This window comes from Pelodiscus sinensis, chromosome 4, assembly GCF_049634645.1.
Source record: "Pelodiscus sinensis isolate JC-2024 chromosome 4, ASM4963464v1, whole genome shotgun sequence".
Classification (NCBI taxonomy): Eukaryota; Metazoa; Chordata; order Testudines; family Trionychidae; genus Pelodiscus; species Pelodiscus sinensis.
In genome coordinates, this window is record NC_134714.1 from 70,892,284 (window position 1) to 70,910,443 (window position 18,160).

Genomic DNA, 18,160 nt, shown 5'->3' on the forward strand with positions numbered 1-18,160 from the left:
TTTCTTAAGATAATTGCTCAGAAACAACCTGGACCTCTGTACTTCTCATGCAATTGTCCTATTTCCTTGAAACTTAAGAGGGTGCCCCAATATTACCCTTGATAGATCTATGCTTACATTTTAAGTCATTCATTGTAAGTAGGATTAGTTTATAGGGTAACCAATTATGGTAACTCAGCTACTAAAGTAACAGATGAGGAGGACAGACAGAAGAGAGCAGGAGGGCTAGGGAAAAGTTGAGAGATGTCAGGAGCAACTCATGAGCCCGCAAAGACACCTGCAGGAGCCTAACTCAGCACCAAGTACAACCAACCAATGTGCTAGCAGCTGATGGGGTGAGCTCATCAGGAGGATGGAAAAAAGGCTGGGAGAGCACAAGACAATACTAAGAACAAGGAAAGTCATAGGCCAGCCAGCAGTTGAAATGAGATGGAGGAAAGCCACAGGCACTTAGAAAGAGGGTACTTACCAAGATCCTGTTGCCAAACTGAGGTGGTGAAAGACTCAGGAGCCTGGTGAGAAGGGTGTGGGGAACTGAGGGAGCCTTTATGGTTGGAGAAACCAGCCTCTGAGTGGTGAGAAAAAGAGCCCTCAGGAAGAGAAAATGGAGACAAAGCCAATGGGACTGGAGACAGCAAGAAGGTAACGGGGGGCGGCTGTGTGTATGTGGTTTTAGGCTGGAAAAATTATGCCCTGGCATTCATTTTTGTTAATGTTCTTAGAGGACCCCTTTATGTATAGGTCAGCTCATGTGCAAGTAGATACAGTCTGTATCTATGCTGGCTTAGCTAAGTGTCAGATGGCAATAAGCATTTTGCACTGGTTTCCATGGAAATGTTAACCAGAGCAGCTGGTAACCATTGAAATAGTTATTAAAAATCAGTTTTTCCCCTGGAGTGGTTTATTTTGTCTTTTCTCCCACAGTGACTGCACAGAAGGATATTGACAGAGCTGGGATCCTTCTTCCTTTTTGCATTATACAGTACTAAGCATATCCAAAGCAGAAATCACAGATGCCATTCAAGGAAGGGACAGTTCTGACCCTCACATTTGCAAGTTGCCAAGTGCTACTTTGAAGGTGACCCAGTGTGATTTCCAGTCGGCGAAGGAGGTTGTCTCATGCAGCTTCTCAAGTGTTTCGGCCATACTGCTCTTGCTGCTGAGATACATGCTTATGGGTTAGTTTGTCAGAAACATGCATGAGTTCCATTTGCCTGTGCGCAGACTCCACTCAGTGCAGTTGGCTGCCAGGGAATCACGTAAGCCCCTTTGAGTCTCTGCCTTCCCAGCCCTGGCATGACTCTGTTCTAACTTGGGTCACAAGTAGAGGTGGGGAAAGTGGTGCAGAAGCAAACTCTGTTGACAACAGGCCGGTGTTACAGTGTCCTGTTTGTCAAACTCTTCTGCACAAGGGGGGAGGAACCATTCTCCAACTCAGACGCATCCAGTTGGGCCCTTGGGAAAGCCTTGCCCATTAAAAGCCCTCAGGCTCAAGGAACCTTAACAGGCAGGATCTGCTAGCCTATCACAAAAGGCTTCCTAGGTCTATGGTGCTTGTTGAGCTAATATCCTGCAGGGTAATCAAGACCTGAATTTTCCCACTGCATTTCAACACACCAATGTTATATCAAATACAAGACACAATACCTACCTGCCTGAGGAAGGACCATAGGGCGTTCCTCACCTCTGCTGAGTTCTATGGACCCACATGACCAACTCCCTTTTTCAGGTAGTCACTTCCTGGCAAGATCAGCAGCAGCAGAGGGCCAGAGCCACGCAGGTGTAGCAACAGGCAGCCATGATTAAGACCTGATTCTAACCTCACAGTTTCAAAATGGATGCTCTGGCTGAGCCCGTCAGGGAAGCTGATAGAGGAATCCCATACAGTTACTTCTGTAAGAGAATCAAACCGCATGAAAAGGTCCAAGCTGTTAATGTGTATCTCTGAACAGCTCTACAGGGAGATCTGCCCCTCCCCCAAACTAGGGGAGAAGAATGGTATGGTAAGAGGCAGGCTCATAGCTGGAGGTGGGAGGATCTGGGTGCAAGGGGAGACAGTCTCAGGAGAACCTCTGTGAAAACAGTGCACATGGAAGGTTTTTGCTGATGTAGGATTTAATGTTAACTGCTCTCCACGACTACTTCTGTGTGGCAGGAGAAAAAGGGTGCTCCTTCCTAAGTGTTACAAGGGACTTGCTTTGCCATTTGCAACAGAGTCTCTTTGGGTTCCAGGGGCACCTATAAACCATTAAGTCCACTCCCTTCAGTGTTTCTTTTGAAGTGGCCTGATAACTCTATGCAAAGGAGTCTGGGGTACATTTTAGGAGGAGCAGTTACATGTGCTGGAAAGTAGCTAAATGACAAGGGGAGCAGGGAAGGAACCCCTGTTTGCAGAAAGCAAAGAAAATAAAGAGGCTGAACTCTTGGTTCAAAGTGGATTTTATTCCAGGCATTTAAATATACAGGTTCTGGCACATGCTTTGGTTAAGAAAAGAAAAAATAAACCTGTGCTTCACATTAATTACATTTGGCAAAGAAAACCTTTTAATCAAGTGAAAGAAAAAAACCCTTTGATATCTGCACAGCTATAGTTTCAGCTTCTGATAAATAAACCCTAATCACTTCCCAACCTGCACATAAAATCACACTGAATGATCACATTTAATGAGCTTTCTTATAGATGTCCTCTTCTATTAATCTGAAAGCTTTTCCTCCTAGTCTAAATGCCTGATCAAAGTCAACAGGCAAAACAACCAGTCACTACGTCTGCTGATGGTTTTTATTGAGTGGGGCCCAAACTGTAAGGTCTTTGCTCAGTTTCCACCAGCCAAAGCTCCCACTGGCTTCAGTGAGAACTTTGAGAGAGCTTCAAGATATGAGGCTAATGGAATTGGACTGGTGGATCACGTCCCTCACATATGATCTATGGCAGTGGTCCCCAACCTTTTGGGGCTGCCGGGCACCTGGGGGTGGGGCCACTCTCGTGCCGGGTGCCTGGGGGATGGGCTGCGCATGTGCTCAGGGGTGGGACCACCCATACACCATGTGCCCAGTGCCAGCACCACCTATGCGCTGCACTCCCGGGGCCGGCGCCGGTCCTGGGCCGCACGCCCAGGGACAGGGCCACCCATATGCCACGCGCCCGAGGCCGGAACGGCCCATGCGCTGCATGCCCGGGGCCGGCGCCACTCCTGTGCTGCGCATCCAGGAGCCGGCAGCGCCCATGCACTGCGTGCCTGGGGCCAGTGCCGCTCCTGTGCCGTGTGCCTAGGGGCGGGAACGCCCATACGCCGCACACCCAGGAGCCCCCACATGCCTAGGGGTGGGGGCAGGGCCAGCCCGATCACTCGGCGGGCACACAGAAATGGCCCGGCGGGAGCCATGGCACCCACGGGCACCACGTTGGGGACCACTGATCTATGGAGAGCACATTTATGACAGATTTAGAGGAGTCCTCAACTGTTTTGGGAAGTCAAGTGGTTTGTTTGAAATTTCAAGAAGCAGCAATCTGTGCTGGTCCCTTATCCAGGATGACAAACATGAAACAAGAGCTCTGCAAATTATTGATTAGTTCTAATGTAAATAATTAAAACTGGTGTTAGGGGGGCTATGTTTTGGAATCAGCCTTTTGTTAGCATGCACTGCTGCAGCTAATTCCTTGGCCTGACACCCAGAGCAGGCAGTGAGGAAATTTCCTCAGATTGATTTTTGCATGGAATATTCATTGGTAAATGGAGCTCTTGCACCAGAACCAACCTTTAGTCAAACAGCCATCTTGGATGATTCAGAATGTGGGGACTACGTACATACAGGGCTCAGTACCCGCAGTCAGTAGTTACATTTCTTCTCAGGGTCTCATCACAAAGGAACCCAATATAATTGTTTTGTTTGCAGAGGTGGAGTTAGAGCTGGTGTTAGCCCCCAATGGAGTTACCAGACAAATTCTTAAAAGAACAGCAAGGAAGACAGCACTTCTGTCCTCTCTCACACTTAGGGCTATGTATACACTAACACTTATGGCAGCTTAACTTATGTGGCTCGGGGGCGTGAATACACTGCTAGTAAGGAATCGTGACCTGCAGGATGGAAAAATAGGGAAGCTCAAGGGGTCTCCCAGTCTTATGAAGCACACCAACCTGACTAACAAGGGTTGGCTTTGGAGTAGCTACTGCAGTGAGATCTTGCCACAGAAGCCTTCCTGGCCATGCTGGCTATTTGAAATAGGCAATGGGAAGCTGAACAAAGTATCTCTGGGAGGAATAGCACTGACACAATCCCGTGGAGTATTGCCCAAATACAAACCTTCCCTCTTCCCCCTCCTCTGCCCACTCTCCATCCGTATTACAAATCATGCGTACAATGGCAGCGCCTACCGACCATCCAAGATTGCTGCTCCCACAGTCACAACATGGTCCTTGCTTCCAAAGATCCGCTGCCCATCCCCCCAACCCATGCATGAGTCATGTTGAATTTCCCCCAAAGCAACCTCATTGCAGCAGTTTGAGGCAACACACAAAAACCACCACAAGCTGTTACGGAGACGAGCCCCCGGAGCCACCAAGAGTTTGTAGAAGCATTGTCAAGGCCACTGGTTACATGGAATCCACAGGACTGAAGAATCACACATTTCAATGCAAAGGAAGGAGAGAGCTGTCGGTCAGTACTTGTTGTGCCGAGCGCTATTCCGCTGCTGGGTTGTGCCTTCTCCTGCCTTGGACTGTTGTTGTCCAAGGATGTCAGTTACAGCGGAGAACTGGAGACAGTGGATGGGCCAATTTCAGTGCCACTTCTTATCCCCCCCCTTCCCTAACTTCCTCCTTAAACATTCAAAAGCAGTGAATTTTCAGCTGAAATGGTGACTTGCTGATGATCACAATCAAAACATTAGGGTTAGAAATGATAAACCTTTACTCCCCACCCTAACCCCTTCCATTCCCAAAGTCTCATGCAGAAAGAAACAGAGAGGTTTCCAGGCTACCATCATGTGACTTGTAGCAGCTCCCACTGTTGGCCGGGTATATCTGATTGGCATGGGTTGGTCACCACCCTGCTGGACTGGTTTTCCAGGCAGAGGCCGCTGACAAAGTGCTGAATGAAGCTGCCTTTCATCTTCCATTTCTGCGAGAATGGAGGGAAGGGGGGAGGAGAAGAGAGAAGAAACAATGTAGTGAGACGAAAGGCTCCCCCTACCTTTCACCATAGAGGCAGCCCTCCTAGGTGGAAACAGGAAGTAGGGTTCAGTACAAGTGAAATCAGATTGGTGGGGACCTGAGTGGGAATTCAGGAAATTGGAATTCCAGTTTGGAGTGACATTTCCAAACCCTGGGATCCTCTGTATTTTCAATAGCCAGGGTTTGGCGGATAGGCGTTCACCTGGACTGATAGGGCCAGGTTTTCAGAGATATTTAGGAGCCTAAAGATGCACAGACACACCTACCAGGGATTTTCAAAAAAGAGCCTAAGCAGGGTATTTGCCTAATTTTCTTATCTGCATCTTTAGGCACCTATTGGCCTATAGGGAAATCCCCCTGCTGCAGGGTGCAGGCCAAATCCGACTCACCCTTAGTGGAGTGCAATCCAGGATGGCTCTGTGATTATACTGGTGTAATACAGCAGAATCTGGCATCCAGCAGCATAAATTGCACCATATAAAACCAACTATTAGAAAGCCAAAGAGGCATCAAGAAGGTGGCTGATTGTAACAGGCCCTACACAAGCGCGCTTCGTTTTGCAGAGGAGTGTTTGTTCCATCATAGCTCAGCGCGGTGGGGAAGGACAGGGCCAGGCAGAGGCAGTGAGGACAGGAATTCCATACCCGCTCAGAGCCACCTCCGCAAGCAAGCGGTCTGTCATGATCATGAGGGTTAGCCAGCAGCCTGGGGACTAAGGAGTTAACTATACCTAACCCAGGTAGAGTCGGCCAATAGGAATGTAGATAGGAATTTCAAATTAGGACAAAGGAATTTTTGGGTTTCCCTCCTTTGTCTCTGGGGCAGTTTCCCTCCAGCTTCTGAGGGAGACAGACAGAATGTCTCCCTACAAGAATAGACTCTTCACTCTTCTGTAAGTAGGGAAAAGTTTAGATAAATCCATTAGGTTTTTATTGTTTTATGGTTTGGGAAATGGGATCTGATGTCTGTGCATTTGAAAATGGGTTTTGTTTCTCTTTTGTAACTAAGCTCCTGGCCCATGGTGGGTTTCCCCTCCATGGCTGCGTCTAGATTGGCATGATTTTCCGGAAATGCTTTTAATGGAAAAGTTTTCCGTTAAAAGCATTTTCAGAACAGAGCATCTAGATTGGCACGGACGCTTTTCCACATAAGCACTTTTTGCGGAAAAGTATCCGTGCCAATCTAGACGCGCTTTTCTGCAAAAAAGCCCCGATCGCCATTTTTGCAATCGGGGCTTTTTTGTGTAAAACAAATCTGAGCTGTCTCCACTGGCCCTTTTGCGCAAAAGGGACTTTTGCCTGAACGGTAGCAGTATAGTATTTCCGCAAGAAGCACTGATTTCTTACAGTAGGAAGTCAGCGCTTTTGTGGAAATTCAAGCGGCCAGTGTAGACAGCTGGCAAGTTTTTCTGGAAAAGTGGCTGATTTTCTGGAAAAACTGGCCAGTCTAAACACAGCCCATGAGTATATTACTTTGTTACTTTTCCATCTAATCATTATGCTTGCAACAGGAATATTGTGGTGATAATAAAAGTTCTTTCTCTTTTCTTTTTATTAACCTGGTATTAGTTAATTTTTGTGTCCTAGTTCATACTTTAGAGGTGAGATTTCCCAAGTGATCTCTCCCCTAATCTTCTTATCATTACTTGGGTGGTGGCAGTGGAGTTTTTATCCCCATAATCTAGGCTAAGATTTTGGGGGGAAGTTTTTTAACTAAGTTTGGAAAGATAAGGTTTTGGGGTACTTTTGTAGACCCCCACTTCTGCATTTATTGTGCCAGAGTGGGGATTTAGCCTTGAAACGGTCCTTCAGCCACTGAGTCACAGCACGACGGGAAAGGTGAGAGGAGTCTGAACAATGCAGCAGCTCAAGGAGGTCTCAGATTTGGCCAAGCCCTTCTCCATTAAAGGTTTTAAAAGCCAATAGAGCTGCCTTAAAGTCCAATTGCCACTTTGATGTAAAAGCCTTACTTTCCTCGGTCTGATTTCTTCAGATGATTCACAAAACTACCTCTCCAGACCAAACCGGGCCCCTTCGTTCTCATCCTACATCTCCTCTGGAGTATTTTGTCTGCTTGAATTTAGCATGAGAAGCAGCCAGATTCCTTAACTTCCCTTCCAAACTCTGCCCACTTCCACCTCCTCTGTCATGACTGCAACACTGACTCCATTCTGACTCCAGCCTGTGAGCAGGGTATTTCTGGCTGCTCCCTTTCCCTTGTTTCATACACCTAAGTTATATCCAAATCATGGTGCTTCGTCCTTCTCAGTACTTCCAAGACCCATCATTTTCTGCCCAACCGCACAGCTAAATCTCTGCCCCAGGCCTTCGTTATATTTCATCTTAGTTACTGCAACATCCCGATCTCTGCCCACCCCCACACCTGCTTTTTCTTTCTCCACTTGACTTGCTGTGGCATTTTATGTGATCACCTCCTTGCCAACTGATTTGGTCATGTCCCTGCCCTCTTTAAAACCCACCCTCCTCGCCCACTAGCACATCAAATTCAGACTTTTCCTCACTACCTGGGAAGCTCTTTATAACTCTGCCCCTTCCTACTTAACCAAGGGGATCTCATCTGAAGCGGCCCCAACACTCCTCCACTCTGCCTGCATTTCCGCCTTGACTCCCCCTTGTCAGTGTCTCAATAAATGGCTCTGTGCCTTCTGCCCTGCTGCCTGCTGTGCGTGGAACAACCTCCCAGCACTTCTTCACCAGGCCTCCATCCACACTGAAGTCCTCCTTGGCAGCCCACTGTGGTGATGCTTACGGTGAAAGGACGATGCACGTATGTGTTGTTTCACGTCTGCCCCAATCTCTTGTTACTTGCCTCTTTGCTTAAATGTTGAGTTCTTGAGGAGAGGGGCTGCACCTTCCTGTCTGGCTGGAAAGTGCCCAGCCCGTAGTGGTTGCTACCATAAATAAATACGAGTAACAACGTGGGTTTGAGATCTCCACCGGGATTCTCTGGCAGACCTTTACACAGAGAGGTTTGATTCCAGCAGCTTCATTCAATGGAGCACTCCAGACTGTTGGGATTTTCCTGCCTCCCTCTTCTCACTCAAGCAGATGGCCCAGTTAGGAGACAAGGTCTGAGCGCTAAGTGGGCTGACAGCCTGGGGATATGAAGAAGAGTTTGGCCTGACGGCCTGATTGATACGATAAAAGGGGGACAAGCCTGTCAGGCTGGCATGAAAAGTCTGGAGCAATTGCAGACAAGCCATATGCCAGGAGCAAATGTCCCCAGAACTGTCAGACTTGCCTCCCCCTTTTAGCTTATTAGACCTCCATAGGCACTGCCATTCATTGGATACTGACCCAGAAGACAGTTCAGGTTGGCCCATATTGCAGGTGTGAGGCTCTCACATTCAGTATCAATTCACTAGCACAGTGTTTCATTGCCAGCATTATTTATAGCTTCCACTGCAGCCCTGCCTGGGTGCTCCTCTTTGTCCTCTTGCTTATTGATATGCTGGTTTTTATTCTCGCATGGCAGAACAATTGTGCAATGCAGGGTCTTCTCTGCTCAGCCCAGTTAGTCCTGAAACTGCATGGATTAGTGATTTAGTGAATATTAACCCTCACTTGGTCACTGTTACCTGCTCGGACTGAGGGGGCTCTTGCTGGGGGGCTGGCCTTTGCTTCCCTGGGAAGAAGTCAACATGATCAGGGAGGGTGCTAGGAAGAGAGCTAGAAATACGGCGGGGATGGAATTATACCATTGCAGAAGCGCAAGATGGAGCTTCCAATACCAGCAACACTAGCTGCTTCCTAGGAGGGACTCAAAATCCAGGCTCCAGTGAGGCTGGCTATCACCTGGCCAGACTCACTGTGTAGAGAGCCCGGCAGAAAGTAAACCACAGAGTGGCAGAAACAGTCAGGAAGCAGTGGGAGAAGGACACACCCACTCCTGGGAATCCCCAAGAGCACATACAGTGCCCACCCTCATTTCAGTGATACCTCTGGCCATGAAGGGCTTCTCCCCACCTTGCATCTGCCCGAGGGATGCCATTCCATTTATGTGCTATCTGGCTTCTGCCCTGAAGGAGTCAGCTGCAGTTTACCAGGCCTTGAATATTAGCAATCTGTCACCAAGGCAATTAACAAGGGCCATTTCCCCTCCTGCCCTCCCTCAGGAGAAACCTGACCCAAGTGCAGTTCTGTATCATGTGATTTCTCCAGATTAGAGGCCCACTGATCTGTGAGCCTCTCCCCGGTGAGCAGATGCAGCCACTCTGTCTTCAGGAATGGGCTGCAGCACAGCCGGAGGGCTGGCAGGGAGCGCACAGCACCACACATTTCTTCTAGCTAATGAACTGCACCAAACAAATGAACTTCTCTGTTAACTGCACAACCTGAAAGCCCAGCAGCTGTTTCAGAGTCATCTTGAATCTCTCAGTGCACTGGAAAGTGGTAGGTGGGTTGTGGGGGAGAAAGCACAGGCCTGGGATTTGGCTGCAGGAATTGTATGCAGGTAGCAGGGTGGGTGTTGACAGTACAAGCTGAAGTTGTTGGTTCTTCTCTTTAGGTGATAGCAGTGGCATCAATCCTCTTAATTTCCCTGCATCCAGGTCTGGAGTTATGCCCCCGCCTCTCCTCAGTGTTCAGAAGGAAGCGGTACAATGGTTAGCGCTCATTAGGATTCACTTAAAATCTGTCACCTAATCACTTGATGGCCCACAAGAGTTATATGAACAATCACAGGCTTTGCAGTTTGAGGGGGCTGCCTGGCTGTGGCCTCATCACTTTTTGGCTGAGCCAAACTTGGGTGGCATTGCCATCCCATACAAGAAACCATAATGCCACCCTCTGAAATGTGTCCTGGCCACCCTCTCCATCAAGACAGATGGACAGCTGAGCCAAACCTGAATGGTGCAAAGACACTCATTCAAATATGGAAGGTGTATGTTTAGGGGTTCATGGACCTCAGGTGTTAGGTGTCTGACAGGGAAAGAGGAAGCCTGAAAGGGAAAGAGGAGGATCAGACACAGACACAAATCTATTTCCCCTCCATCCTGGGCACACTTTAAATGGTGCTCCATAGCCCCTGAGACCAACCGTGTGCTGGGACGTGGTATCTCAGATGAGTAAAGGTACAGAGAGAAGATGGAAACTGAGTGTTTGGAGGGAATCACAAAAACCTTCACAGGAAACTACCTGCAGCCTCAGCTATGACCAGATTCTCAACTATCATCCATCAAGCACCGTTTGGCCTGGTTAGTACTTGGAGGGGAGCATCTGAGGAACATCTATGTATTGTGGGCAGAGGTGCTGGTGACGCAGTAGAAGAAACTACTGACTGGCCACCTTGTGTCAGCTCAAGATTCTGGGTTTCCAGTTCCCAAATGACTCTTTGGGCTTGCCAAGCTTTCAAAAGTTTTGCCTTGAATCTTTCTGTACCTCCGCCTGCCTTTCTGTCCACAGGAGATAATCAAGATTACCCACCTGAACTGGTTGGACAACAAATTGCTATTTTCACAAAATGTGTCTCTTTCCCTCCACGCCCCCATTAAATGTCATCAACATTTTGAAAATCTCCAACTAGCCCCACTGTGCACAAAAATGTTCTGCAGTATGTGGATGAAAGTGCTTTGAGTGCCAAATATCATCATTCTTTGCCGTGTTGGTGTAACTGTGCAGGTCCCTAGATATTAGGGATACCAGGTGGGTGAGCTAATATCTTTTACTGGGCCAATTTCTGCTGTTGAAAAAAACAAGCTTTCAAGCTACACAGAGCTCAAAACTTGTCTTTCTCACCAACAGAAGTGGGTCGAATAAAAGATATTACCTCACGCACCTTGTCTCTCAAATATTATTTCTGTAATATTGAAGGAAAAGCTACTCAGTCCTTCCACTCTAATAGTCAGTGTACAATATAGCCCGAGGTATAACAGCACTGTAATTTTTCAGCATGAACACAAGTTGGTTTTTGGCTTCTGTCAGTTTAAATAATTTTACAAGCAATCATGGGTTTTAGCGGGTCTGGAATTTTTGCAAGTGACTAAAAATAGCTCAGTAAACCTTGGAAGTTAAAAAAAGCAACCAAGGCCAAGAAAAAAATAGGTGTAGAAGAGAAAGGGGTTGCACATTAGGGATGTGTTCACACTAGAAACACTACAGCAGCACAAGTGTTGACCTAATAGTGTCTGAACTGGGGCTTAGGTCAGCTTGACTTTAGCTCTGAGGGGGCTGACCTGTTCATGTCCCTGAGTGACACAACTAGATTAACTTTAAAGGTTAGGTGTAGACCAGACGTAGGACTAAGGTATGCTAGATGGAGCTGATACTTGGAATAGCAGGGTGTTCTTAGCTACAAGTCTCAAATCTGGGTCTGCAAGTAGGGTTGCCAGGTGTCTGGTTTTGAACCGGACAGACAGTCCAATATTTGAGCTTTCTGTTCGGGAAACAAATTGAGAAAATAGAAATGCCCGGTATTTTCTAAATAAGGTGTAATGTAGATTGCGATGTCATGTGAAGTGCGTCTGGTATTTTTGTTGAAACCACCTGGCAACCCTACCTGCAAGCTTCATAATAGCAGCCTGCGACCAAGCAGCCTAGTTCCACTGTGAGGCTCCAGTCCTGATGGCTGATTGCCAGAATCCCAGTGGGACTGATTGGCTTGCTGAGCTACTTAAGCCAACAGCAAGAACAGGAAGCTATGGGAACAACCGGGCTTGCCTCTGCTATGAGAATCTTGTACTACCCACTCCAGCTACCTACTGCCTGCTTCTGCTCCCCTAATTTGATTTCCTGGCATCTGACTTGTGGCTCTTGACTTTCAGTTTGTCTACTGCTTCTGACTGCCCAACTCAGCTGAGTCGCTGACCCTTGACCCTATCTTATGACTGTGCGCTCTGGCTACTAGGACTGGCTGCCCATGATGCAACGCTGACACAGAGGGTACTGCAGGTCATAAGTAAGGTGCGTTTGCAGAGTTGCAGGGAGCCCAGGGCTGGAATCACAGGAAATGTTTCACAGAAAATTGTGCATAAACAGGTGTTTGATAGGAAATGTATGGCAATTGGTGCACTATGCCAGAATCTAACAAGTGCTGTCACTCTCCCTGGGAGCTCTGAAATTCACAACATTGAAACAAAGAGGAATCAGGGCTGAGAAACTTATGTCTCCTGAAAATTGCTTTCAAGCTGTGGTACACTGACAGGAACATTCTACCTGGCTATTAGTGTCAAGATGTTGACTCAGGCACTTACACAAAACTGGAATTCTGGGCAGACAATAAAGAAATAGAGTGAAAACCTTACAGTTTTGTATCTCAGATAATATACGTCACTGAGCAGCAAGCCGGGAAAACAGGTAGACAGCTAAAACTTCAGATTTGATTAGCCCACCAAAAACAAAACAAAACAAAACAAAAAAACCTGTCCTAATTTTCTGGTTGGGGTTTTACTCTCCCAGGTAAATTACAGTGAAATACTTTTGTTTAATGGGATTTCTCTGTATTCACTTTGTTCTCTCTGGGAATATTATGTCAGGGTTTTCCAATTCTATTCCCTGTTTTTGGTGTCTGACTCTTACATGGGCTATATTCGTACTCAACTTATTACAAATTAAAATGCCACATCCACCACGAGTCTGAGACAATGTAAGCATTTCTACTTGAAGGTCAGATGAATTGTAACAGCTAAGTATTATTATGGATAGTGTCCATCTGGTTTGAAATCTACAGAATAGCATATGGCTAGCTCTACACTAATGCTGACAGCTATCAGCAGTTGCTGTTGAGTGGTCCTGATTTTGCCAAATACATTTTCTTCCTGGTCCCTGTCAGCCCAGTACAGAATAGCCTGACAGGGCTGGAAAGCAGTTAGACCTGGGTCATTCTCCAATCTCTCCATCAAGTGCTTGTTTGAATATATGCACATGGACTTATACTGACTTATTAATCCAATTGCAGCTAATGTTACAAAGCCTACTTTGACGTGGTTGACACGTTAAATTGTTGCTTACCTTTCTGGCAAAACCAGCAGTCTTGGAATTATCTGACTGGCTTGCAAGCCTGTATTCTCTCTCTAAACATCAAATCAAACTGTCTTTCAGTAACAGAGCAAGACTCCTGCTGTTGTGACACAGTCAGCTTTGACAGAATTAAATGGTTGCTTGCCTTTCTGTTCTGCCTTTTGGCAGCTGTCAGAGCACTGGGCACTGCCCCCGCTCCCTCTCCACCTTGATCGCTGGCTCCTCAGTCACCCTACGTCCCTAACTACAAGGGCTCCCCATTCAAAGTGAGCTTCTGCCCCCTTTGCCTGCTTCTCCAGCCCACCAGGGCCAGCATCCTCTCAGCACTGAAGAGACATATGGGCTCCACTACCTTGAAGTGAAAAATCAATCCACACTAACACATGGGATTCATTGTGAGGTTGGAGTGATTTACAGAGCATTGATGGGACAGTTTTATAATGGTCTCCTTACAAAGATGCGCACACTAAAAACTTGGAGCCAGCCTACTAAGGACACAAGCCATTGTTTTCCATTACCTTATGTGGATGAGCTGGACTCAAACCAGAGACTTGGCCTAGTGGATGATTTTGCTGACAGACTGTAAACAAGGATTTTGTTTAAATGCTTCAAATAATTAGAGATGGGTCTGAGCCAAAGCTCGAGTTCCAAAGTCTCCCAAACTTTTGTGGGGAGAGGCAAGGATGGGATAAGTGTTGCTGAAGCCAAACCTGGGTTGGGATTTTGAATCTGGCTCCATCTCTATAGAATGGGCCAATGGTAAACCCTGGATCCATACAGCTCTGGACTTTGGGGGATTCAAATTCCAAATCATGATTCTTGTATCTGGAGCTCTCTCTTTTCTAGTACTGTTCAAGTTGGCAGCCTGTCCTGAGAGACAATGGGTATTGTGTAGCCACACCCATAAGTCTGGCAACCACTGATATTGATTCAGATCTTTCACTAGCAGGGGTGCGCCTTTCCTCCACACACTCTCAGCCCACCAGCTCGGCCCCACTTCCTAGTATTGCATCTGAGACAATGCCATGATTTCATTTTGAGGACAGGGATTTTCTCTGCAAGCTCCCAGGTGATTCAGGTGTGAGTGTACGTCTGGGAAAATAAGAAGAGTGTCTGGGAACAGAAGTATGGCAGAGTGGGCTTCTTCCACAGTTTCCAGCTGTCAGCTACCTGATAACTTGTCAGTGCTGTAACCACGAAGGAGCAGAATGAGATGGGAAAAATGCAGTCAGCAAAGTCACCCTACTGCACTCCTATCTTCCCTAACACATTGAAGGCATGGGGCTGTGTTGTAAATTATGCAATGCATTGGCCATCACTAGGTTCAAATATAGTTCCCAGCAGGCTAGGAAAAATCCTGCTGACCACAAGTCCAGGACAAGAATGGTGCAACCTGGGCATCATATGTCCTGCCACCCAAACAAGAAGAAGGAGAAGAATGGGAGGTTGGCTGTGTGGTACCAGGCTCAGCAGCAGCATTCTGACTCCCTGCAAGGTGAGCAAGAGGAGCAGACTGGAGGAAAGAGAACTGAGAGGGGAAAGAGAAGGAGCAAGAGAACTGTAGAGCGGGGATGCTCCTAACGATATCAACTACACAATGTCATGGGAAAAGATGGTAGGAGCAGGGAGATATTCACCACTTATGGTGTCTGAAGGTGAGCCTCAAGGAATGTGTTCTCTGTTAGTACCCTCAGCAAAAGGCTGTGGTAATTGGAAAGGAGATTTGGACTTTTCAGGATCTGAACTCTTCAACAGCAGCTGGCTAGCTGAGAAGACAACTGGGGAGTAGGCCAGGCACCCACCTTGACCTCGGAGATGCATGGCAGAAGCAGCAGGTGGTTAGGTGGCAGCATGATGTCCCTGCCCCCTCATCTCCGGCACCCATAACATCTGACAGTCCTGCTCCTTGCACCAATTTTAACCCAACTGCCTGGTGAGGAAAACAGCCTTTCTCTTTCCCCCTCCCTCCCACTGTCTCTCATATGATACAGCTCCACCCTGCTCCACCCAGCCCAGCTCCCGTCCCCAATTCCTGGAGGGCAGGAGAAGGGGGTAGGGCAAAGGAGGGGCTTGTACTCTAGGCACAGAGGAAATACAATTTGGATGGAAATATAGATCAGCCCCCACAGGTCTGCCCTCCCTGAGGAGAAGGGGATGGCTGATGATTTTGGCAGCTGCCCGGATCCTCTCTGCTACTTGAGAGGAGGACTCAATACAGCACTTAAGGAGAGCCAAGAGGGGCTAGTTACACAGCTAGGGGTGCCTGTGGTCTCCTGGGCGAAAGACCCAGGAAAGTACAGCCCACTTGGGTTACTCTTGCAGGATTAGTTTTACCAGTGTGAGTTGTCCCAGTATATTCACAGTGACCACTCTTGGAGAGACTCTGGAGACAGCTATGCTTATGGGTCCCATAAATAGGCCTGGCTGAATTTTAGATGCTTTTAAAATCACTTTCCTTTTAAAATTCAGACACGTTGGGGGGGGGGGGGGAAAGGAATGTGTAAAAATATTAATAGGGGGTTTGGAATGGCCTTTTTGCATTAGTGGTTAAGGATTCAGCCACAGTAGGCATTGCCCTTGGACATGTTTTTTCCTTCTGTTTTGTAGTTTGGGATGATAATACTGGTCCCAACCCTACCCTATGTTTTGATATATATAACCTTGCTCTCTCTCTGTTCTGTAGTCTAGGAAACCAGAAAAGTATGGGGCTATTCTACCTTGTTGTGTCTCTTGCTTATCCTCATTGACTCTGAATAACATCTTTAGAGTCAACTTCCTTGTAATCTCTGTAACTTGTTAGTTTGTAGTATAAAAGTGTTGATTCAATTATAAATTATATAAACAGTGATTGGGGTGGGTATAATTGTATTCATTATTTGCTTATTAATATTCATTTTATGGGAGTTAACATTACTAAATAAGGCTTCAGGAAAAGTAGTGATAGACATGTGAATTAACATACTAAGATAGATAAAAGATTCTGACTACTGCCAGGTTGTTGCCGCTCGGACATCGTGTTGAATGTCCGAGGTAAACGTGCATAGGCAATAAAGCTGTCCCTTTTACCCTATCCGCTCCTGGGCCACCTGTTTCTTCTCTAACAGTGTGGTACTTTAGAGCAGAGGTGCAGATTGTTGGCCACAGGCCAGGCAGCTTCATGCCTCTGGGCTACCAAGGCAAAAGGTACCTTAGCAAAGATGCCAACACAGCCCTGGACAGTGCATTGCTTGTTCTTCTTTGCTGGTGAGGGAAGCACAAAAGCCAGGAATAGAAAAGCCCTAGTAAGTCATTGAGCCTACTCATTTTCTAGCAATGCAGCATCACACATTGTGTTTTGTCTAGTCCAGTTAACAACTCAGGCCCCAGGCTCAATTTGATTCTCTTTCCCACGCTACTCAGCTCTGTGTGATAAGCATATTTTATATATCTCTAAATAAGCAAATGATGAAGCATTCACGACTTCCCTTGGGGACCACAGAGCAATGTGATCTGTATTCCATCCCTGATCACAGGAAGGGGCATATCCAAGTTTATGAAAGACACAAGAAGTACATGTTGGGGGTGAATTGTAGAATCTAGAGATGGAAGAAACAGTCACCTTGCCACAGTGCCAAGTCTTGCCTTTAGGCGCCACTCATACCAACATGAAAGAGAAATAACGTTATGAAGGTGGTACGGTACCTGTCTTCCGTCTTTCTGATTGCATGCTTCCAGCGTGATCTGAGACCCAGTGGAGAAGGAGGTGATGGAGAGACACTTGTCTTGCTGTCTAATTAAAGGGTCACTGAAGACCCACTCCTTTGGAGGAGAAAACAAAAAGATACCGATTCCATCATTAAGTTAGTGATGATAATCACACACAAAAATGAGCCAAATCCTGGAGTCCTCACTCTGAAGTTAGGGAGGTGGAGTGGGATCTCCAGTGAACTCAATCCCACCCACCCCCATCCACTCAGGCAGCGGCCGGACAGCCAACACAGGCCGCCCCAGGGATGGACCTGGCTCCTGCATTAGGAAGGCAGGATAAAGGACCCGCTGAGGGTGGGGTGGGTTCTGGAGTGGACCAGAAAAGAGACTCCCATGGACTCAGCAGGCAGCTCCGTGGGAGGTCTGCCAACCATGCTCTGCAGTCTATGTGCAAGTTTGGGGAACCCTAATAAGTGAATGTCACAGCCTGTTGGCTGGTTTCCAAAAGTCAGATTGCCTAGATTACCCAAGTGTCTCCCGGCTCAACACCTTTATGTAACCAGCGTTCTACTGGCCTGCAAAACTGGCACGGCCCTGTCTCCTAATTGAGATAACGGACATCCGTTTCTGATTATTTTGCATAACAGGCAAATTCACTGCCTACTTCTCCCAGGAGTCTCATAGACTCATAGACTTTAAGGTCAGAAGGGACCATTATGATCATCTAGTCTGACCCCCTGCACAGTGCAGGCCACAGAATCTCACCCATCCCTCCCAGAATAATCCTCTCACCTATATCTCAGATATTGAAGCCTTCAAATACTTTGAAGACCCCAAGATGCAGAGAATCCTCCAGCTGTGATCTGTACCCCATGCTACAGAGGAAGGCGAAAAACCTCCAGGGCCTCTGCCAATCTACCCTGGAGGAAAATTCCTTCCCGACCCCAAATATGGCAATCAGCTAAACCCTGAGCATGTGGGCAAGACTCATCAGCCAGACACCCAGAAAGTTCTCTATAGTAACTCCTATCATCCCTCCATTGACCTATTCCCACTGATAATGAAGTGATTGCCCAATGTAGACAAGAGACAATTTATCAAATTAGGCAAAACATATACAATTAAAGCCACACGCTTCCACACAGCACACACACATCCATAGAAAATAAGCCATTGCATTGATCTCTCTTGTCACTTGACAGACACCCACTGCTTCACGTATTAAGGTTATTGTTCACTAGGACAGCAGCCCAGAAAGGAGACTGAGTGCGAGAAATTTCAGCAACTGGAAACAACGGTGAAACGGCACAGTGAGTCAGATAACAT

General features: G+C 47.1%; 1 protein-coding gene across 1 annotated transcript in view; it reads right to left on the bottom strand.

Annotated features, from left to right (window-relative positions):
• Positions 1 to 2,421: 2,421 nt before the first annotated feature.
• Positions 2,422 to 18,160, bottom strand: part of GALNT16 (polypeptide N-acetylgalactosaminyltransferase 16) — a 125,831-nt gene continuing 110,092 nt past the window's right edge. The window contains exons 14-15 of the mRNA XM_014577129.3: positions 16,829 to 16,945; positions 2,422 to 5,118 (exon numbers count right to left, since the gene is read on the bottom strand). Coding sequence (XP_014432615.2) covers positions 4,981 to 5,118; positions 16,829 to 16,945 — 255 coding nt within the window. The 3' untranslated portion in view covers positions 2,422 to 4,980. The remainder of the gene's footprint in view (positions 5,119 to 16,828; positions 16,946 to 18,160) is intronic.